At 41.1% G+C, this 24,664-nt stretch overlaps 1 protein-coding gene across 1 annotated transcript in view; it reads right to left on the bottom strand.

Moving 5' to 3' along the window:
• Positions 1 to 24,664, bottom strand: part of LOC117822796 (thrombospondin type-1 domain-containing protein 7A) — a 276,882-nt gene that overhangs the window by 163,412 nt on the left and 88,806 nt on the right. The window contains exons 2-4 of the mRNA XM_034697710.1: positions 22,192 to 23,026; positions 8,948 to 9,196; positions 3,972 to 4,159 (exon numbers count right to left, since the gene is read on the bottom strand). Of these exons, the coding sequence (XP_034553601.1) occupies positions 3,972 to 4,159; positions 8,948 to 9,196; positions 22,192 to 23,026 (1,272 nt within the window). The remainder of the gene's footprint in view (positions 1 to 3,971; positions 4,160 to 8,947; positions 9,197 to 22,191; positions 23,027 to 24,664) is intronic.

The following is a 24,664-nucleotide window of genomic DNA, read 5'->3' as shown; positions in this document are numbered from 1 at the left end:
GTGTCTGCCTGTTACAGTCCTGCGTAAGAGCTGTAATAGGTTAAGGGGTTAAAAACAGCTCTAAGTGTGCCACTGTGTTGTAAGTCGGTATTAGAGTCATGTGGAGTATTTCACTGCTTTGTTTTCTATCTCACTGTAGTTATGTTTTCTCTCTTTAGCAGTAAAGCGCCATGAGTTAAGAAAGCTAAAGCTGGCTCATACATACTTAACAAAAATACCAAATACCAGCTGATGAAGTAAAAGCAAAGTGATTATCAGGCTGCCACCTGCTGCTGATTTCTCTGTTCTTCTTCAGCTTAAAATAACCCCACCTGAGTGTAAATCCTGCACCACGCTACACATTTGCATGAGTGGAGTTAGACTTAATAACTCTCTCTCTCTCTCTCTCTCTCTCTCTCTCTCTCTCTCTCTCTCTCTCGCTCACGCAATCAGCAGGGTGGGTCTCCACAAGCTTAGCTTTGACCTAATGTCTTTAACACCCTCTTTAAGAAGGCAGCTTTGACTCTAAGCTGGCCTGACGAGTGTCAAAAACAGAGGCCTTTGCACTTACGACCACTGACCAGTCTGGTCACACCAGCAGACAAATCCCTGCTTCATACGACTCCTGCTTCTGTTTAGAAGAAGAACAGTGCAGAGGGCAGCAGACTGTTAAAATGCTCAAACAGAAACACTGTACAAGACCATTTTGTACTTGAAATAAGATTATAAAGTTGAATTTGAGCATTTTGAGATATAATGTCTTCTCATAGTGAGCTGGATATACTAATATTCAGTCATGTTGTTCTTTAGGATAAGACAGCTCTGCTCTAAAGGAGCTGTTTCATTGTGTGCATGGAGTTTGAGGAGGAAGATTTTTATCTGATTTGAAGAAACAGTGTCTGAAAACTGAAACCCACCCTTTAAAAAAAACAACTTCTTTCTTTCTTTCTTTCTTTCTTTCTTTCTTTCTTCTTCTTTCTTTCTTTCTTTCTTTCTTTCTTTCTTTCTTTCTTTCGCTCTTCCTTTCTCTCTTTCTTTCTTTCTTTCTTCCTTTCTTTCTTTCATTCTATCTTTCTCTCTCTCTTTCTTTCTTTCTATCTTTCTTTCTTTCTTTCTTTCTTTCTCTCTTTCTATCTTTCTCTCTCTCTTTCTTTCTTTCTATCTTTCTTTCTTTCTTTCTTTCTTTCTATCTTTCTTTCTTTCTTTCTTTCATTCTTTCTTTCTATCGCTCTTTCTTTCTTTCTATCTTTCTTTCTTTCTTTCTTTCTATCTTTCTTTCTTTCTTTCTTTCTTTCTTTCGCTCTTCCTTTCTCTCTTTCTTTCTTTCTTTCTTTCTTTCTTCTTTCTTTCTTTCTTTCTATCTTTCTTTCTTTCTTTCTTTCTTTCTTTCGCTCTTCCTTTCATTCTCTTTCTTTCTTCCTCTCTTCCTCTCTTTCTTTCTTTCTCTTTCATTCTCTCTTTCTTTCTTTTGTTCTTTCTTTCTTTCTCTCCTCCTCTCTTTCTTTCTTTCTTTGTTTCTTTCTCTCTTTCTTTCTTTCTTTGTTTCTTTCTATCTTTCTTTCTTTCTTTGTTTCTTTTTCTCTTTCTCTCTTTCTTTCTTTCTTTCTTTCTTTCTTTCTTTCTTTCTTTTTCTCTTTCTCTCTTTCTTTCTTTCTCTCTTTCTCTCTCTCTTTCTTTCTGTCTTTCTTTCTTTCTTTCTCTTTCTTTCTCTCTTCCTTTCTTTCTTTCTTTCTTTCTTTTATCAATTGAGCTGTTTTCTGATAGATTCTCAGATAAAATGCATTTACTTAAATTAAGTAAAGTGTTTGTCTTAAATCCAGATTATCCATCTTCTACAAATAAGATCTCAGCTTGAAAAATGTCTGAAATGTTAAATAAACCTTGTTTCTTCTAAATTACAACTCAAAACAAGATCATTTCAAGATTGTTTGACTTAACAAGATATTTAAGATGTATTAAAACAAGTCCTTATATCTTGCTGAAATGTTACTTGTTAAGTCAATTTATCTTAAATCAAGTAGGAGAAGACATTTTGACTCAAAATGAGACAGTTTCACTTGGTAAGATCTTGAGTTTTTGCAGGCAGCTTCTATCTGACAGCGTGGCCACAGAGGGATGCATGAAAATAAAAGATGATAAATCCTACGACAGTGTCTTTTAATGCAAATTTAATATTGTATGTCACTGGAACTCGGGACATGAATTAAGTCAACATGTAGGTTTATTTCTGTTGCATTTGATATGCAATTATGTGCTACATCTCCACCTGGGGAGTGCACTTCTAATGCTGTGTGTGGGGGGATGGAGGATGTAAGTTGTCATGTAGCCGTGCTTGATCAAATTTATCGGAGGCACACTGGAGGCTTCAGCTGATTTGTTTCAGGCGACGCCGTGTGCTGCTGTTTGATGTATGCAGCTGTGGTGTTGACTTTGTTTACCGCGCTGATTGAAGACGGTTGACGGCCTACTGAGATTTATACAATTAAAACATGAAATTGACAGAAAGGGGGATTTCTTTGACAAACTAATAATCTACCAATCACAGAGGAGAGTGGGTGTAAGGGAGAGAGCAGCACACCGAATGAAAAACACCTGCAAGAACTGTCAGAGCAAAGACAAGACATTTTCATTAGTTATATATTCATCTGAAGAGCAGAAACTTGAAGCAGGGAAGTGTTTCAAAACTTCCTCTGGTATATGAATCTGACCTGTAACCTTCCATACATAAAGATTTTTGTTTCAAAGATGGACTTTCCTTCAGACACACTTTAAAACCTCATGTTAAATCTGTACCCTGCAGCAACACGCAGCTGCTCGTGATACTGCCTCCTTATCATAAATAATACATGCATGTTAAAATATATTCAATAAGGCCTGAAAACCTTCTTTCCATAAGCGCTGTGGAGAAATACTTCAGATCTGGAGCCAAGTTTTCAGGGGGCCTTAGCACTGTGCTAGGGGTCCATATGGTGCAGATTAATGCCACCTCTAACTGTGTGTTCAAGGCATATTTTATATGCGGTGTGATTGCTTATTAAGTCGATGGAAAGTAGCGAGTGGGCGAGAACAGATGCTAATTTGCTCCGGAGGAAGCAAATTGAGGTGTAGATGTGCTCTTCCTCACCTCAATTTGTTATGTACAAGTTGAACGTGAAGAAGAAATTAAGCCTCTGACAAATACATTTAAAGAGAAGGAGGAAAGACTGTAAAAATAGCTTTTTGTTACAAAGAAGAGTTTAAAGTTGGTGTGCACTCTGCACATGCACAGCTGTGGGTTGCTAGCTAACAGCTAATGTTGGTACAGCCGCTGCACTGGAGTCTTCAGGAAAATAACAACAGGCTCCAGCACCTCTCAAGCTGTCAGTTTAGTGCAGTTAACGTGAAGTGAAATTACACTTTTCATCAAGAGGAGCGTTTGTAATGATGCCTCAAATGAAAAAAACCTCCAAGAGCTAAAAGTGGACTTCTATAAGATGTTCTATTTAGGGATGAGCCACTCTGATTTTCTCTCCTGATTCTGAATTGAACTCAGGGAACCTGCCGACACCAGACCTCACTTTCCTCCCTGATTGAAAATCATCAGGCCTCACCGTGTGGAAGTCACTGAGATCATCTATGTGAGGTAATAGGAATGCATTAAAAATGGCCCGGCCTCGATGAATTAATATTATAATGACATTTCAATTTATGCATTTTAATGGCCAATATTCCCTGTGCATGAAAATAAGTGCAATATTAGTGCTTGCTGCATCACCAGCTCCACTTTTAATAAGGCGAGCATCTAAGGGTCTGACTTCATCTATTTGTGGAGTTTATACTGGAGGAGACACATCAGGTCTGGTTTTAACATTTTAAAATGTACTTGAAGTGAAGCTGATATCATCTATAAGTCTGAAAGTGTTATGTTTGGAATCTAAATGTGGGTGATAACAGGTAACAGGAACATCTCCAGGGTATTGATGACAAGGTTTGTTATCTTTATTTGTTCTCACCGTTTCGATCTCTCTCTCTGAGTTCTTTGAGGAACTTGAGGAGGTCAGCGTTGGCCTCCACGCAGTAAACCTCTCTAGTCTGCAGGCCTCCTCCACACAGTCCGGTCAGGTTGCTCCGTCGACGGTCCTGTTGGCTTAGCAACGCGTCCACCCGGCAGTCGCTCCACTCGGTGGTTCTCCACGTGTAACTACAGAGAAAGAGGACATGTAGGAACGTGAGCTGCAGGATTCTGCGTGGGTGATATGATGAGTTGACGCAGAGCACGTTGACAAATCCTGCAGATTTGACTTAAACACATGAAGAAGTGGTGCGTAGCTATGGACGGTTAAGCATCTTAACTATGATTATCAGGACTTCTCATTTCCTGGAGATGTATAGCTGCAAGTATTTTCAGTCATTCAAAGAAAATAGTTTCAGTTTTTCCAGCAGCTTAAAGCATTTAGATGCTGACCAAAAGAGATACCAGTGACTACAGCTCTTTACTTTCTGCAGAGAATCTGGTTATACAACATCCGACTCCTACAAAGATTAAGACTGACTTTATTTCAAACTGCCTGAGTATAAAGATCAATCTGTCTGAACAAAGGTTACCTCTCTGTAGAAATCTGAACACCAGGATCAGCATTTATGTTTACCAAAGTCTACATAACATCATAACATCTCTTTTCTGCAGTCTGAGGGAAGGGATCATTTTGCCTCCATCAGTTTACATGAACTGTTTCCATGTAGACGAAATTGCAACAATCTAAAATCTAATTTGGAGAGACAAGCCTCAGTTTGTTTTGGTTTGGCATGATTCTTCTGCTGTTTCTGTTTGTTTGATGTTTGACTTATTCATGTTTCTATCTCTCCTTCATGATTTTTTTGCTTTTATGTGTCAAGCACTTTGTAGCTGAGTGTTCTAAAAAAAAGTTTAAAAGGCTTTACGTCCTCACTTACTCTTTCTGAGAACTGATGCAGTGTTACATTATATAAGTCTATATATTCAGGTGTGTCAGCGTTTACTCAAGCAAACTGGTGTTATTAATGTTTGCATACTGTGGTGAGTATTTAAAATTTAAAAACTAGAGCTCAGTGTTTTTGTTCTTGAGTCCAGGAGTCTCAGTTTGGCTTGTGTTGTGATTTTCAGGACTTGACATCGACTCAAACACTGATGACTTGCACCCTGAGCCGTGACAATGTTGGGATTCAGAGGATGGAGTGAAGGACTCTAAATTATTTTATGATGAAGGCCTTTTTTGGTTTTGTTATTTTTGTTAAAGCTGGGGTTGGTAATCAGATTTAGATACACTTTTTGTCATACTGGTTAAAATGATCTTTATGTCCTGATGGCAATCATTACATGATGTGTTCCTAAAAAAGAGTGAAAAAAAACTGCTATCTACAGCCGGAGTAAACCTGAGAAAACACCAACCGTTTTTTGGCTCCCCAAATTTTAAACCAATTAAATCCCGCCCAGCCGTTCTGCGCGTACATTTCCCCGGCGTGCACTCCTCCGAGTCCCCGTCTCCTGCCTCTACTTCCCCTGACTCTACTGACTGCCCCTCTCGCTCGTCCTCGGGCCTGTCCCCTCTGACCTGATGAGGTGCTTTGCTCAGGACTGTAGTCCGGATCAGAGTCTAAAAATCTCTCACCAACAAGCAGAATAATTAATGAAGTTCAGTATGTCCTACAGAAAATATATATTTATTGTAGCGTCCGACCGGACGCTGTAGTGATGACGAGCCGATTGGTGAACACGTTGAGTTTTAATAACCGGTCACTGTCGGCCGTGATCACGCCAACCAACAAAACAACAATCAATGTTTGAATGAATGAAGAACTTCTCATCTTGTCTCTCCTCTCTCCCACTCGCACACTCTACACCTCTCCTGATGCCTTCACTGACCGTCAACACTGTAGGAATTAAGAACATCTACACTGAACACGTTTAACAAACAGTAGAGCTGTTACAGTATTATATATGTGTTATAACTTTTCTCCTGATATCGTGTCACCAGTACAACTGGATAATGCTAGCATGATAGTTGTGAGTACTAACAACAGCCATGTTTGTTTGTGTTTTTAACTTTCACTATGATAATGTTTTGGTGAGGACCGGTTTTGAATCAGTCACGATCATATGGTCGAGAATCAGCGGCGCTCGTGCATGTGAGCGGGGGGGCGTCGTTTTGGAGGAGCTCCGAGGGAGGAGGGGAGGGGTTAGACGGAGTCATGAGGAAAAGCTACATTCAAATTCATGCCGGTTTTCCGAGACTACCAACCCTAGCTTTAAGATATGCTCTAATAACTTTTTCAGTTTTGAGCGATGGATGACGTGTGTTCACCAAGCGCCAACCTCCGACCGCAAGAATTGAAGCCATTGCTGAAGTGTTAAAAACTGCAGTTTCACGAGTGTCCACTTGAGGCTGGCTCCAGAAGCACCAGAAACCACACACACACTAATTCAAAGAACCAATCTTTACAGCAGAAATAAACATGTTTACAGACTGGTTCAAAAAACGAGTCTTCCATTATGAGAGGCACAGCTGACTTGATTGACAGGTGGGAACACTGCAGCTGTTGGCGAGGAGGCTCAAAGCCCGCCTCTTTATGTCACACTCACTCAACAGCAGTTAGGTTGTGTTCAATATGGCTGCCGCCGATGATTGGCTTCAAAACAGCGCTTCAGAAACAGATGGGTGATGTCACAGATTCTACGTCCATTATTTATGCAGTCGATGGTGTTCACTTGCATGTGCATTCATATGTTGTCCTTCCAGAATGCTTAAAAGGGACGCCAGGAATTAAGTGTTTTGCAGCAGAAGCAGTGCAACGTGTTCGATTTGTTGAAGAACCATTGAAGAGAAGAAGAGGACAACCGCACTTACTGAGGAAAGTAAGTGAGATGCTAAAGTTTCTTTGACTGTTGCGGTAGTGAACGATAGCTAGCTAACTTTAGCCTCTGAAGTGACTTAACTAACTGGATCCAAGATGTTTGTAGCTGAAAGTCTGACTGATATCACCTGGGTTGCAGGTGTTTTTGAGTTTATTAGACATCTGCAGGGATCCAGCTGCAGCAGAGTCAATGACCATGTCTCACAATTAAGAGAGGCTTGGCATGCATTCAGAATTGATTTTAAGATTTTACTGATTCCTTTTAAAGCTCTACATGGACTTACTCCGAGCTATATCGCAGACCTTTTAGTACCCTACAAGCCAATGTGTGTATTGAGATCCTCGGGCAGAGGTTTATTGTGCATTCCAAATACAAAAATGAAAATAAAAGTGGACAGGGCGTTCGTTCGCGGTGAGGGGTCCAACACTTTGAAATAATCTGCCTGAGGAGATCAGGTCTGCTGAGTCAGTGAGCTCTTTTAAATCACTCATAATTTTATTGTACAGCCTTTACTGATTTTATCGGAATTTTATTTTATTTTATTTTATTTTATTTTGTTTTATTTTATTTTGTTTTATTTTATTTTATTTTATTGTAACCATCTTAAAGCTGCTGTGAGGAACTCTTGTTTTGTATCGATTCTGGCGCCCCCCTTGTGGACAAAGTGATACCTCTTATCTCTTGTCCTTTACATGCAAAAGTAGTGTTTTCAACAAAAGCCTCATCCTGTTGTCTTTTAACAGTCAACTTTATCAGGTAATGTGATTATTTTCCATGAAAACAGTCAAATAAAGGCTGTTTCTGAAGCAAGATGTCCATCATCTGGTCTGACACCTACCCCCCAGGGTGGTGTCAGGCATTCAAAATTACAACAGAGAAGGTGCCAGTGTTGCTGCTGATGGTCTTGTTTGCTATTAAAGGTTATAAAGACACATTAGTATCATTTTCAGTCTGTTTCTCAGCCATTTCAAAACTCCTCACAGGGCCTTTAAGAAATATTTTTTAAAATAATGTTATACCTTTAGAGTTTTTGGGGGGAATTTTATGTCTTTTAAAATATCTTTTATTTCTTTTTCTTGCCTCGTGTGATTTTATGAACTGCCTGTTTTGTTTTTCTGCCCATGTGAAGCACTTAGTAACTTGTTTTTTGAAAAGTGCTCTACACATACAATTATTATTATTATCATTCATGCACAATGCACAGAACAGTAAGTTCATTGATCATTTTAACCTCATGACACACCAATGGGATAAGTCAGAATCTCATTTTAATTAATTACATGTGTTTTCTACACAATCAAAAGCTCCCACAGAGTCAGTGCAGGTTCATACAGTCAGTAGTTTGAAGTGAAACAACAGTTCACCTTGTAATAAATAGTCATGATGACTGGGACTGGACTCAAACTACCTACTCAGATTTTTCTTTGGTGACTCGACAGCCAAAGACAGAACCAGGTGGGTCAGTCAGAGTGAGACTCTGAACCCTCCTGGGTGAGAGTGTGCAGAATGTTTTGGCAGAAAGCTGTTTGGAGGTGATATAGGATAAAACTTTGGGAATAAGAGCCATCTGTGCACCGGTGTTTTGAGTCTTTATGTGTGTGTGTGTGAGTTTGTAAGACTCAGATATCCTCACAGTCTCCTTCCATTTGTGTCTACTTTGTGTCTGGCACCAGCCCAAGCACTACGGATCTGTCTCCGTATGCTCCCTTCTCCTCACACACGTACACACAGATATACACACATGCACCTAGGGCCACCCAGGAGAACAAATTAGCTTAGTGATAAGAGTGAAGGGAAGTCAACAGGAAGCGTGTGCAGCCTCACCAAGTTGAATACCAAACACTTTGCCTGTGCTGTATGTTCGCCTGACTTTCAGAGGAGCACAGAGAAAAGTCCCTGCAGCGAGTTTCAGCAGGGTTCGTTTACACACACGGCTGTAACCAAGGAGGGTATCACACCGAGCGTACATGCAATTGCATCCCTGAGGGACATGTTGGGTGTTTGGCTATGAAAATCATATACACTCTCCCTCCAGTTCAAATGTTCACCCCCTGCTGTGCTCCCCACATCCCTCCCCCGTCATCTGGAGGAACTCACGTGAAGCAGGGCGGCACTGCTTCGCCCTGAGGTTCACACGTCTCCGTCTCCTCCATCAGCGGGCAATCCCCACCCTCGCCCACGGGGAACTGCAGCACCTGTCGGAATCTGGTGCGGTTGCCTTTGGGAGACTCGGGGTCCACGCAGGTTTTGGAGCAGGGGCCCCACTCGGTCCAGTCGGTTACCTGGCAGTCTTTGGAGAGCACGCAGGACTGGATGATGATAGGAACGTCCCTTTGTGTGCACAGGCTGGAAGAAAGAGGAGGAAATTCAGATATGAGTAAAACTAAAGAAGAAGAGGAGGATTAAATACACAGAGATAACTTGATTATTTATAAAAGTACACAGAGAAGGAGAGCAAACTGTCTGAAACTCAATCAGTACAACCTTGTACTAAGAGGGGAGGATGTCCCTCACTGTTGGTGAAAGAGTCCAGAAAGTTACTCCTCAGGCCCAAGACACCCTACGCATTACCATAACATGATGAAACAAACAAGAAATAACTTTTCAGAGTTTATGCCAAGCTAAGCTAATTGGTTGCTGGCTGGCTGGAGTGTTACAGATGTAAGGAGTGAACTTTGCCTCTAACTCTGGGGGAAAAACAAACATGTTTCCAAACATTTCTTAAAGTTAGAGTTAGAGAAGTACCCGGTTCATTCTGACTGGTCAAAACCCCAAAACAACAGTCTTTTATTTCTTCACTGCAAAGTGTCGCCAAAGACAACCTGATCCCACACTTCATGTCAAATGAATCGATGAAAAGGAGTCCAGAAAAGTGTCACCTCTGCCTGTTGACGCTGTGGCTGAGCAGTCACCAGCAAAGAAAGAAGGAGAGTGAGGGATATTAAGGAGACACAAAGCCAGGATGCCAGTTTGGCCTAATGGTTGAATTGCATGACCCATGTTTGATTCTGACCAGCAGTCCCTTTCTCCATGTCACTCTCCATTCTCTCCTCTATGTTTCCTACTCTATTCACTTTCCTATCTGCCTGAATAAAGGCATGACAGCCCAAACATGAACGTATAAAAATACACAAGGAGCTGAATGAAAGAGATCAAATCGAATTAAACGGTCACAAAGCAAACACACAAAGGGAACACGGTGTGGTTTTAGCAGAGTTAAAGGACAGGTTGAGTGTTAACAAACTTCAAAGTCTTGGTGTAGAAGACTTTAAAGCTCATGTGAAGAACTTTCTGTCTGTGTTGACTTTGGCGCCCCCTCTGGACAAAGTGATATATCTTCTCTCTTAGCTGATTTTCTCCTGTGCATAAACAACTCCTCCTGTTTTCTTTTAAAAGTGAAATATATCACTCACTGTTAGTATTTGATTCGTCAGCGTGCTGTCAATCATCTGGTATGACACCTACCCCCGCGTTTGTAACAGTCAGAATATAATTGTTGTTATACCTTGTAGCGACACAAGGTGGCGCCACCTTTCTGTGTCAGTCTGTTACATACAGAGAAGTTGCTCCCCCTGAGCCCGTGGAGTTTTGTAGATGAGTCAGACAGAGACGCGCTCTCAGTCTACTAATTTAGTGACGAGCTGGTGTAAGCTGTGCCTATCGTTCTGTTTGACATGTGTGCTGAACAACTATAGTGCCGTGGAGACCTGGCTTCGTAAGGTCGACTGTCTATTTCTGGTTAATAAACTGCCGTCGGAAACCTCCATTTTTTTCTGTCGAGTCTGTGAGCTAAGTGGCTATCTGGAGCGGCTAGCTCTCTCCACCTACACCAGCTAACATTACACGTTGTGGCTAAAGACGTTCAAAATTACAATATGAAAACTGTCAATCTCGTTGCTGATGATGTTGTTTGCTTTTGTAGGTCATTAAAAGGCACCACTGTTAATGTTGGTCTGTTTCATAGCCGGTTAAAAACTCCTCACTGGGGCTTTAATCAGGGGATGCTTTCATTCTATGCATGAGTTCAAAATGCCAACAGAAAAAGCTCATGTTTAGACTTCACAATTAAGGAAAATGTGTAATTAAATGTGATTTATAACAGAAAAAGGAGGCTAATGTTTTAGCTGTACTGTGATTAAAATTGCTAAGTTTAATGCATTCTTTTGGGATTCTATTCTGCTCTAACAACCTGCTCATTTAACATTATCTTTCTCCTACCAACTTCAATACATCTCATACTTGAGGGAAGAAAAGGAGAATACTTAAAGGCCCTGTGAGGAGTTTTGAACTGGCTGAGAAACAGACTGAAAATGATACTGATGCCTCTTTATGACCTTCAATAGCAAACAAGACCATCAGCAGCAACACTGACACCTTCTCTGTTGTCATTTGTAATGCCTGAAACCGCCCTGAGGGGGTAGGTTTCAGACCAGATGATGGACATCTCACTTCAGAAACAGCCTTTATTTGACTGTTTTCATGGAAAATAATCACATTGCCTGATGAAGTTGACTGTTAAAAGACAACAGGATGAGGCTTTTGTTGAAAACACTACTTTTGCATGTATAGGACAAGAGATAAGAGGTATCACTTTGTTCACAGGGGGCGCCAGAATCGATACAAAACAAAAGTTCCTCACAGCAGCTTTAAACAAAGAAAAGCAGCAAGTACATCCAAATTATAAAAAACATAGAAGCTGTTTAAAATGTTGATAAAAACAGATTTTGATGGTTTTCAAATCATTTTAACAATAAGTTAAATTTTAATTAGTGCGAAGACAACATATCAAATGTTGAAAATGAAAGATTGAATTGTTTAAAAAACTTTGTAATTCTGTATAATTCATCGTTAATTTGTCAATGTGAAACCAAAAATTAAAAAACAGAAAAAAACACTTCTTTTTTTTAATATCCGTCTCCAAGAAACCGGATCATGACTCATTTTCTGATTTTGTGCTGAAATTAAAATTGGAAAAAACGTATGACAATCTTTCAAATCCCATTTATACATCTTTTAAATTCTAATTGACCATATTCCCACCTGATGTCACTCTCAGGGTGGGAAGCTCACATACTGTAATCATGTCCCAGTCGTAATCTATCTAAACCTTGATAATCTGACACACTGTTGTTATTTAAAGGAGCCGGAAGTTTATCTCGTTGAGTGAACGATCAGTGACCTGATATATTAAGTGATTAATTGGTTGATAAAATTGTTGACAATTAGATCACCAATCACTAAAGCAGCTTTTCCACACAGCTTGGTTTTGGCTCTTCTTTCCTGCTCGTCTGAAGCTGCTGCTTCTTTTTCGACTTTGTTTTCCACCGCAGAGCGAACCGTCTCGCTCCACTAATCTGTAAAACCTGGCCACATGAAACGACTATATAGCACCTGTGTTTGTGCCTTCAGCAAAAACACAAGCAGGAACTTAAACCTGCTTTCTATAACAGGGACACTTCAGGTACCTGTTCAGTAAAATATGTGTGCTGTGCTTCTCTCTGCAGAGTTCCTCTCTAATCACTCAGGGGTCTGCAGTGACTTAGCTCCACATTTGAGTTTCCTCTCAACCAGTGCACCTAAACAACTCACACATTTTGCCATTAGAGACAAACAAGAAGGTTAGACTTTGCTAACTTGAACCAAACCATGCAGAAGAAACTTGATGCATGCAACAGATTGAAGGTTAAGAACCACAGACCGTCACTAAGAAAACAAGCTCTGTAAGAAATGCCTCTTCAGTTTCCTCTGGCAACAGCTGGTCTTAGTGTATATTTATGGTAAACAGAGTCACGCAGTATGCAGCATACCGACGCCTCAGTACCCTGATGTTAAATCTTCAGTTACCTTTCACTGCAATTTTAATGTCAACATGCTAGGATGCCTTGAAGACGCCATTTATGGTTTTTGAACATATCAGAGGAGCAGAGATTTGACGCCAAAATTGGAGCACGGAGTTTTACTTGAGACTCTCTGTCCTTGACTGCTGCTGCTGCTGCTACATCGTGTCATTAACTTCTCTCATTAGCATGCACGCTGCATAATCTCTTTCACATTTGGAGGGAAACAAGAGTGGTGCTGCACGGTTTGTGTGTCCTTAAGTGTCAAGTGTTGAGACAACCAAAACAACCCGGATCAATCATTAACACGCATCTTTTGATCATTTAATGGCATTTAGATGTAATGACTAACCAGTCCTTGTTTGGTCCCCACCGAATCATTAGAAATTTGTTCAAACTAAAGCCGACTGCTTTCTGCTCCTCAGTCTGGAAGTCTTTCCCCTTGAGGCATTGCAGCTGACGAGCTATTAGTGCTAATTACAGCTCTGCTTCATTTAGAAACCTCTCATTTAGACGTTGCCACCACACTTCACCTCCAGCAACTTGGAGATCTGGTATAAGTGAGAAAATGTATGAGCTCAGTGTGAGCGGTGTGTTTTTTTCTCCCTTTCTCTTACCTCCTGTGTTTCTCAGATTAAAACACCTCTGCAGTCTTTGAAGTGCTACTGAAGTGACACTGTGGAAAATCGTAGTTTGGGGTTTGTGCCAAACATGTGTGGTGTGCCGACTCGCCTTCCACGGGAGGAAAACAAAGAGGAATTTAAACAGTGACTGTGACGCACTGGGGGTAATGGCTTGATTTCACTGTCTCAGATGGAACTTTGTGTGTGTTAAAAAGCCCCTAATGCAGCCAATGACCCATTTCTACGCTACTGGATCCTTTGAATTTTCTGCCGTTTGTTGTGTGCCTGCCCAAGCTTTTTTGGGTAGAGATTTCAAAGTCGCAAAAAAGAAGTCATTATTTCTTCATCTCAGTCATTCAGACAGAATGAGGACACAATCATTCTGTATTTAAATAAGTAACATGATGTCTGGAAATATTCATTTCTAAGCCTGTAGGTTTTACACGGCAACTTGCAACAATGGACTCCAGCAGCTTTCAGACAAAATAAGAGCAGGCAGGAAGTCTCTGCACTTCAACAGTTGTAAGCTCATTACTTGAGCTGCATCCGTCACAACAGTTTGCAGCTGGAATGGTCTAAAAACACAATTCTATGTGGGTCAAGTGATTAAAGAAGCTTATTTCAAACTTTCAAGCCTTGGAGACTTTTTTTTAATGACAATACATTTCAAAACTAAGAATAACGCCTCGGGTTGTTTGACGCCGCCCACCAGTTGAGTTTCAGTTTACATCCGTCGAATGACAGAGTGACTGTGGCTCAGAGAGGGGATATGTATCTGTCTTTAAAATATTAAAGAACAAAAACAACACTGGCAGAAGAAAGCATGCATCTAACAGAGGGGTCACAGCATGTTGATTCACATGAGGGACACAATAAGGGAGTGGAGTTAACGCCCAGAGGAGAATTTGAACAGATTGTCATGATGTTATAGTGAAAGCTAATCGTTTGCATAAGCATTTGAGTTTGTGTCATTTCTTAAATCTGTCTTTCTTTATATTCTAATATATATCCAAACAACCCAGCAAACCGGCTTTAATTATATTCAACCATTTCTTCTACATAATGAAATATTACTGTGATATTTCATCTTATTCTAATCATAATGATTAAAAACCATCTGTGTTTTCACATCGTTGCAATTTTCTGTGCAACAAAATAATCCACAGTATTTTTCTAGAATGGAAAAGATGCAAATAGTGTTTAGTAGTTTGATCACTCTTATCATTCGTAATGTCATGTTTCATCACTTCATTATCATATTTCATTGTTTCTATTTTTCATGCCAATTGGGATCATGCCATTTTGTCTTGCTCTATCGGTTTCTTTGCAGACATTTACCAACCAAATTATGAACACTTCTTTCAGTATGTACATACACTACCAGAAAAGTTTGGAAACACCTTCTCATTCAAGGGTTTGTATTTATTCTAAATATTTGAAACACTGTAGATTAATACCAAAGACATCAAAACTATGAAAGAACATATATGGAATTATTTAATTAACAACAAAGTGTTAAACAAAGCAGAATATGTTTTATATTTTAGATTCTGTAAAGTAGCCCCCTTTTTCCTTCATGACAGCTTTGCACACTCTTGGTATTCTCTCAGTCTGCTTCATGAAGTGGTCTCCTGGAATGGTTTCTAATGAACATGAGCCTTGTCAAGAGTTCATTTGTAGAATGACTTGCCTTCTTAATGTGTTTGAGACCATCAGTTGTGTTGTTCAGAGGTAGGGTTAGTACACAATGGAGAGCCCTATTTGACTACTGTTGTAATCCAGATTATGGCAAAACCAGATTATTTCATAGTTTTGATGTCTTCAGTATTAATCTACAATGTTGGAAATAATTAAAATAAATAAAAACCATTGAATGAGAAGGTGTGTCCAAACTTGAAGGTATTCCTTTTTGAGCTTTTTGAGGCATGGGAGACCAAGAATGGGACCAAAAAATGTAGCATAGTAAAAACATAGAGACTAACAAGACCACATAATGTATCTGGACCAAGTGGCAAACTCCGTTCTCAAACGATGAAGCCAACGCGGAAGTGATATAAACTGCAATACATCGAAAATCCGCTTGAGGCTGGCTGCAGAAACACCGGAAACCACATAGATATGAATGGGAAAAAGACGATCTTTGCAGCATTAATAAACATGTTTACAGCCTGGTTCAAAAAACGGCTTGGCCCTACAACGCTAATCTCTCTAATGGCACACACTGTACGGGGGGTGAATTTTTTTCTAACGTGACGGTTAAGAAGATATTAAGATTATGAGTTTTGCCCAAATAAGGACATGACTGACGTGACTCCCGGTCGGGAACACACAGCCATTGGCTAAGAGACTCACACTACGTCACACTCTGCCTAGTTGAGTTCCGCATTACCAATATGGCTGCTGCCGTCGATTTGCTTCAAAACAGCTCTCAGGAACAGATGGGTGACGTCACAGATACTACGTCCATATTTTATACAGTCTATGATCTGGACCAAGCGGCAACCTCCAGTCTAAAAATATGAAGCCCATGCAGAAGTGTTATAAACTGCAGTTCATTGAGTGTCCACTAGAGGCTGGCTGCACAAACACCAGAAACCACATACACACCCATTCAAAAAGATGATCTTTGCAGCATTAATAAACATGTTTACAGCCTGGTTCAAAAAACGGCGTCGGTCTGAAGATCTAGTTTCTCTATCGGCACACACTGTACAGGGGGGTGAATTTTTTTCTAATGCGACAGTTCAGCAGATATGAAGATTACAAGTTTCGCCCATTTAAGGGCTTGGCTGACTTGACTGACAGGTGGGAACACTGTAGCTGTTGGCTAGGAGGCTCAAACCCCGCCTCTTTACCTCACACTAGCTCAACAGAAGTTATGTTGAGTTCAGCATTTCCAATATGGCTCCTGCCGACGATTGCTTCAGAAACAGATGGGTGACGTCACAGATACCACGTCCATTCTTTAAACAGTCTATGCTCTGGACCCACATGTGACCAAAATCAAAATGGCTTTAATCTGCATACGTCTGTATTTCTGTGTTAATTCTTTTTAAGTGAACACGTGAAAGTGGACTGCCACTCTGATTCTAGAAAGAGTCTAAGAGGCAAAGTTAAACCACAGAGATGAGAAACAAAACCACTGTGCCATTTGGCAGACTCTGCATCATGCGGTGATGTAATGTGGCACTGCTTGTTGGTGACACAGCTAAAATTCTCAGAGCTCACGTTTTCAGCTTGATTAGTGAGACAGCAGCAGAGGACCGAGTTATCCGGCCTCTTTGGGAAGCATTGAGGACTTAAGAGGAAGTAAAAGCTCAATGACAGATGTTCATCAAACAAAATTGGAAATGAAGGGAGCAGGATGGGCTTAGAGCGTCTGGCTGGGATATGACTGGGTTAATGCTTCAATGGGAAGTTTGTTCCACTTTTCCAAAAGTGGCAAAAACAACTATAAATATTTCAGAAAGAGAAATAAACAAGTCAAGGATTAATATTTATGCTCCTAAGGGCATGTGAGTTGTTTTCACGGTTCCTTTGAAATATCTGATCTCAGTCACTGCCGAGAGCTCAGCGCCAACAAAGCATTAATGAACAGATTTAGTGCATAATTGATCACATCTATGAGTGTAGCAGCATGTGACATATATGTGATATGAATGAGGGCTTGCTCTACTCGCATGATTCTTTTCTGGAGATCAGAGACCTTATGACAACTTCAAATCCAACTTTCAAGGGAGTAGGGACAACTTTTTCAATCAGTGTGGGTCGGGGAACAGTGACACAACAGAAGCACGGACACAGATCTATGGAGGAATCACTGGTGACCTTTGTAGTTGAGTATAGTCCAGCCAGGGTTTGACCGTGCTTTGACTTTGACAATCATAAAAGGATCTTTACCAAGTGTTAAGTTTTGTCTCTTTGTGATCATATTTAGAGACATATTTGGCTTTGTACTAGCCCAGGTTCTTCTGGAGCGCTCGCCAAGTTAATTTTGGTGTTTTTCCGCCTCTGCATTTGTCTGCATCCTCTCCCCTTGGACCACATTCAGGCAGCCAATCAGTGCAGTGCCTCATTATCAGAGCACCCCTGCACACTCAGATCACTATATGGATAATGTATCACATCTATCTCTTACTCCCCTCTATCTGTCTTTCCTGACCCAACTCGGTCGAGGCATGATGGCTGTCTCACGAGTCTGGTTCTGCCTGTTAAAAGGAAGTTTTTCCTCGCCACTGTAACTAGCTAAATACTGCGATGTGCAATGCTCATGATGGATTAAGGTGGGGTCAGACTGAGTCTTACCCTGTCTTGAAGTTGGGTCTCTGTTCATAATTTGACATAGAGTGGTCTAGACCTCCTATGTTTGTAAAAGCGTCTTGAGATAATGTTTGTTGTGATTTGGCGCTATACAAATAAAGATTGATGATTGATTGGAATGAGGTTATAAACAGAGAGGTTCCTTCAAAGAGACTGAAATTGTGATGCATTGTACAACTGAATTCAAAACCTTGCTTAAAAGACAGACCAGCACATTTTGTAAATTTCAATCAGGTAAAAATATCATTACATGGGACCTTTAAGAAAAGTTTCCTCCCTGTCCCATTAAAGTTACTAACCATATACCATTCTGGAGTCCCTGAGCTCCCTTGTCTTGTAGGTTCCTCTGAGTCCTCTGCTGCTGTGGACTTGTCAGACTCGAGCTGCTACAACTGCTACTATTATCTGTCTCATCACTATCATCGCTCTCTCTCTCTTATTCTCCTCTATCCCTCTTTCCAACCCCAACACGGTCTCAGCAGATGTGTGTCTAACATGAGTCTGGTCCTGCTGGAGGTTTCTGCCTGTTAAAGGAAGTTTGTCCTTGCCACTGTAACTTGCTAAATGCTGCAAAGTGCTCTGTTCATAGTGGATTAAGATGAGATCAGACTGAGTCCTGTCTGTGAGATGGGACTGGATCTGATCCTGTCTTGATGTTTGTTAATAATTTAACATGGAGTACATTCTAGGCCTGCTCTGTTTGTAAAGGGGTCTTGAGATAATGTTTGTTGTGATTTGGCGCTATACAAAGATTGATTGATTGAATGATTGATATCCCCGTCAGTCCCTCTGTCTGAAGGGAGACAGAAAATGTTGGAAAGAGAGAGAGGGGATGGCACGCTGCAAAGTCTGAGAGATGTAGTCAAACCATGGCCTCTGCAGGACTTTTAGTTACGTCACATAAACGCACACTGTCCCAATTAAGCTCCGAGTTTGTAATTTCTTTAACAGTCAAACTTGACAACAGACATCACAAATGTGATTAGATCCATATTAGGATTTTCTGGAGGTACAGGCCAATCAGGTTAAATCCTTAATCAGCCAAGATGATAGTGGTAATGCTTTTAGAGCTATGTGATGATGTCCCCAAACACTAGAAGAAGAGGAACACTCCTTTAATCTTAAGTAGATTAGTTATAAAAGTGTCCGTTCATACGATTAACAGAAACATGCTGGGTGACTTGCATGGTTGGACAATGAGCTTGGCTCGTCGTTTGCTTCTTGTTTATTCCACGCCATACACCGTGCATATCGCTCTGCTCCCACCCACATGAATCAGATAACGTCAGGAGTCGTCTTCCAGCATGAATGTATTTGATAAAGCTGCTGCAGCCGCTTTCTTCCTCTCTCTGCAATCACAGAGGAAGCAGGAAACAGAAGCAATCTTTTTATGCTTACTCATGCTTTCATACTTGGAAAAAGAAAACACAGATATGTCTTGGAGAGATGGATACTTTTAAATGTTTTCAAAACTCTGGGTAGATAGCGTGTCAAATCCTGGTAGCTTTGAAATCAATCTGCAGTACCTCTAGTTGTTTTAATTGCATTTCTGCCAAGCTTTTTTAGTCGCAGGGTAAATAAGCAATATGTTGCTTTCATAGTCACTAAAGTTTAAATGGCGTCATTTATTACACTAATTGATGATGCTAATTAACGAGACGCTGAAGATGTATTTTGTTTGGCTGATTTTACAGAGAGGTTAATTTCATATCAGTGAATGGTTGAACAGGTTTGGATAAATAGCTTCAGGGTGCTTCCTGTTCAAAGTTCTGTTCTGTGGCTGATTCATTTCTTGTAAGTCTTAAGGGTCATTGATCTGATTCTCAGTCCGACTGTGACTTTATTGCTTACAGCAGTAATAATGTCACGGCCAGAGGTGAGCTCCCACTTGAGTTCGCAAACAGTATTAATGAAAGCACTCCAAGTGTTGGAGCTGCATGTTTTTTGAATAATACCGCACCACTGAGGCTTGACCTGATGACCTATTCAGGTAATTATCCTGTGATGGATTCACATTCAGGCATTTTTACAAGACATGGTTTAAATGAATATAGTGTTTTATCTCTCATTCTGCTTCGGCTGCTTGTTCTGAGGCTATTTCACTTCCTCTATCTTATCAGCTGTACCTCATGAAACTGACTCTAACATCACTAAAGAATAACCTGACCGGAACTACCACAACTTTAGAGAGCCTGTCTTCAAACTAATGTCACCTGCATGTTTGTTAACTTGGGTGATGACGCTGAAGTTCAATCAATCAATCAATCAATCAATCAATCAATCAATCAATCAATCTTTATTTGTATAGCTCCAAATCACAACAGAGCTCAACAGGCAGAAACCTCGAGCAAAACCAGACTCCTGTTAGACAGCCATCTACTGAGACCGAGTTGGGGCTGGAAAGAAGGATAGAGGAGATGAAGAGAAAGAGAGTAATGATAGTGATGAGCCAAGAAGCAGTAGTAGTAGTAGTAGCTGTTGCCACTGGAGTCCAGCACATCCGTATCAGCTGGAGGACTTCTAAGGAAGTTATCATATGATTTGCAGCTTCTGATTAAGGAACCAAGGTCCTGATCCAGAACCAGTAGACCTAGACTTGTCAGATGGTTAATGGACTTGGACTTGGATGGAGGTTTTCTAGTCTTTCAGATCACTTAAAGCGCCTTTACACTACTTGTCACATTCACACCACATCAATACACTGATGGCAGAGGCTGTTATAGAAGGGGACCTTCAGTGTTATCTAATCCCATTATAATAGTCACACACCTCTAACTATGTGTGACTATATCGCCATGCGGCTGCAGGAGCTGGGATTGAAATGTACCACTGTGCCTCAGCCACCAACAGATCTCAACTAGATTGTCTAAGAGAGTCTCCAGACTTTTTAAAACACTGTCTTAGTTTTATGAAAACTTCATCCTATTTGTGAAAATGCAAGAAAGGGACATCTATCTTCTTTTTTTTCCTATCTAGACCCCTAGAGACCATGTCCTGATCTGGAGCTCCTGCAAATACTTTGCATAAAAATCTCCCTTTTTCACAAATTGCATTTTCACAAACAGAAAAAATGTTTCAAAAATCTGACACTGTGTTGTTAAAAGTCTGTAGACTCTCTGGGATAATTACTTCCAGATCTGACCACTTTAAGTACAGTGGTTTTTGATCAGGACCTGGTTCAATCTGGTCTACAGATGAAAAAAGCAGTCAAATCTTCCCATTTGACATTCTCACAAACGGAACCAATGTTTGAAACTGTGCTTCAGGAAGGCTGTAGCTTCTCTTAGAAAACTTTATTCAGATCTGATGAGTCTAGGTCTAGCGGTTTGGATCATGACCTGTGAATTAAATGCTAACTTCAGAGTCCTGTAGGGGTGTAAGAAACTTCAGTTCTACAACATTGACTTTAGAGATACTCTATAGATTCTCAGAGTTACTGTACTAACTTTTAATAAGTGGTTTATAGGGCTTGCATGCAGATACTGTAAGGTACAAGGGTTATATTTCAGATATATTTTTAGCAAGCCTTTAAGTATACAAGAGAATATTCTAGCTAATATCTACAGGGATGTCTAGCACCAATGTATCCATGGTTGTGTAAGAGACAGACTGGTCAACAGGAATCTTAGTCATCAAGGTGATCATATCCATGAATTCAAGACTCCATGAAAAGAGGAAGCTAGGTCCTAAAAGTGTCCCCCAAACATGACCACATTGACAACCTCTGCTGTGTTTTTCCAGATAGACAACATCTCTGGGTCAGCTTGGTTAGTACAGCAGACAGGCAACCTTAAAATATCTAACAGTGCTTTCCAGTATGTTTGTTCTCAGCACTGATCTATGGTCTTTCAATCTGAGCTTGAAAGAACACAACAAACCTTTCCTGTTACTCTTTCATTTAGAAGATTTACTGCAGCAATATAAGCTTAGCAAGCAAAACAACTTCACTGCTGACATTTTGAGTGACACTTCATTTGTACACTTTTAAAAATACGGCCCCTCTCTGGGTTTTTGTTCCGTGGTTTCCGAGGAAATGAGTAACAATATTTTTCCACAAAAGGGCCAGAAAAATGCTTTCTGGCTGAGACTGATCGTGTTTCATAAATTCAGCTGCTTTGCCACTTCTATCTTCAGAAGCTGACATCGAATTCACTGTGGAAGTTGTGCCTCATCGCTCTGACAGCTCCACAGTGACAAAGACACAGCCGATAAACATCCTCCCCAGTGTGTCACAGCCTGACAGGGTGAGGAAAACTTTCAGCAGGACAAATCTGGCAGCATATTTAGCTTTTAAAAACTCAGAGACCAAAAGATCAGCAGGCCTGAAACTCTAACCTACGTGGACACACGAGGAGCAGTTTGCTTTCTGCATAAATAAATACAAGTAAGACAGACATTTAGAATAAATCCACACATTATTGTACCCCTGACAGAAGGCCAGTAATACAGGAGATGACTGACAAAAACAAAAGCTGGAATGTTTCATAATGAAGCCTTAATTCTGACAGATGTTTCACCGTTACCAACGCAAGAAATGAAAGGAAAGAGAATAAAAACGTACCTGCGTCCCATAGTGCTCCCGTTCCTGTGTATGCAGGTCACGTCCCTGGTCTGGTAACCAACCTGGATGTCCCAAAACGGACTTTCCTGACGGTTTAGACGGTTCCTTGTTCGTTTCTTCTGAATGAGCTCCCTGGTCTCCGGGTCTTTGACTCCCGCTCTCTCTCGGAGCCCCTGGCCTTTACCTCTCCTGCGTTTAACTTGACGTTCTGTCCGAGTCTGAGGGAGAACACACGTGTCCCACTGTCCAACCCTGAGACTATATACGCCCTCCGGACCTGAGCAAGGCCCCAGTTTACAAGACTGGAACTCAGTTAGGTTCGGACAAACCGTGCCTCCAAAAAGTGGAGGAACCAGGACGCTCCGGACCCTGTTCCTGAGGCCTGTCCCACACGTTTTAGAGCAGGATGTCCAAGGGGAGTACTCAGATACGACACAATCCTGTGGGCACGGGATCAAACATGCCTGCTCCAGGCGAGGCTTGGGCTCAAAGTACTCGCAGATGGCATCCTCTGCTGGAGACCCGTCTGAGTTGAGCAAACAGCCCACCTCCCGGGTCTGAATGCCCTCTTCGCCTCCGCTGCATGTGAAAGGCCGCAAGGCCCCAAAGGTCCTTGCTGAAACTGGCACGCACTCGTTCCAAGCGCCCAGTTTCCAGTCATAAAGGTCCTTGTGCCAGTCGCACACACGGAAACAGTTCCTCTGGTTGGAGGGACGCTCGGCCTGGTCACAGTTGGTGTGGAGCGTCGTCCAGCCGTCCACATGGGCACACCAGACTGCCCGGCTTTGGCTGCCACCTGGGCCACAGTCGCTGCCCATGCACCTCCCCCATGGACCTGGGAAACAGACGAAGAAGTACGATTATAATATGATACATAATATGATACAACATGGCTTTGAGCTTCAGATGGATGAACTGATGGACTGTGAGAAATCTGTAAGCAAGATCGATTCATCTCAAAAGAAATACAGATACTGCTTGGATAAGGGGAAACATTATGTTGCTCTGATCCAATCAGAGTAAGGATTATAAAAGTTATGAGGCTGCATCAAGGTGTCTGTTATAGATCATGTAGAAGTAATAGCAGGACTGTGAATTGATCGGAAGTGTAGAATTAACAAACAGCTTTTAGCAACGTGAGTAAAAAACAATTGCAATCAATGACTCCATGTAAGACCTCTGCTGGGCCTCTAAAAAAAGAAATCCATATTATGCAAGCATCTATTATTCAAACAATCCAAACCCTGTTATGCTAATGAAAACTTGAGAGTTTACTTTAGCCTGTTGTGAAGTGAGGAAAAGCATAAAATGCATCTTCACAGGGTGACACAGTTGATTCACAGACTCCTCTAATGTTGTCCTTGATGTAAAATGTGTTGAAAAGCTGTTGGCAACCCGCAGCAGATGATGTGTGAGTGCGGAAAATGTGTCATATTCAATAAAAATAACCTGTCACCTTGTTTTGTGCTGCACTTGAGTCAGACGCAACTCTTAGTGCATGGTGGAAGCTGTCTGAGTGCTCCAGGGGTTGGGACGGATAAAAAGGCGATACAAACACAAATTGATCAAAATAGTGTCTGAAAGCCTATTTACAGTAATGTGACGCATTTATCAAACTTTATTGGCAACCAGCAGGGATTGCCACAAACATCAATAAAACGTATTTGTTTGTACACGAGTCTCTGGCAAAGCCCGCCCTTATCCTCTCTTGCTAATTGCAGCAGGGATCCAGCAAACAGTCCTCCACCAAGACTGAGTAGACCCTTATAATCATCCATCATTATACATAACTAAAGATTTGTTCTAATTAGAACTAAAAAAATCGATACTTGGCTCGAAGGTATGGATTATACTGCAGACTGAAAGAATAAGACTGGAGATGTGCTTTATAGAGTGCTGTCAACAGATCCAACGATGAATGGATGCTTCAGTCTGAGCACTGTGACGTCTGTGTGCCAAAACCTGAAGCAGAGCATGAGCATTCATTCTGTTCTTTGAAACTATTCATAGAACATATATGGGCCCAGTGTTGACATGTTCCTTCACAAGAATGATAAATCTCACATTCACTCCCTGATGCAAACATACACAAATGTGCAGAATATGTATTATTCCACCGCTAGGAATAGTCCCCATCAAATGATAGCCACCTCCTGTTTGAGCCAAGTTTGCTAAAAACGTCACTGCTGTTTCTGGAAAGTACATAACCTTTTAAAAAGCTTTATATATGGGCGCTGGTGGCTTAGTGGTCTGGGCACGTGCCCCATAAACAGAGACTATGGCCCTCGTCACAGAGGTTGTGGATTCAATTCCGGCCTCGGCCATTTGCTGAATGTCCCCCCCACATTCTCTCTCTCTTCGGCTGTAGAGATGCCCAAAAAATATAACTTAAAAAAACAAAACCCAGCTTTATATTTATGACACACTTAAGACCATTCATGGGAACCAATTGGGTTCAAGCTGAGTGCCAACA

The sequence above is a fragment of the Notolabrus celidotus genome, chromosome 12, assembly GCF_009762535.1.
Source record: "Notolabrus celidotus isolate fNotCel1 chromosome 12, fNotCel1.pri, whole genome shotgun sequence".
NCBI classification, from domain to species: Eukaryota; Metazoa; Chordata; class Actinopteri; order Labriformes; family Labridae; genus Notolabrus; species Notolabrus celidotus.
This window is presented reverse-complemented; position numbering and strand designations above follow the sequence as displayed.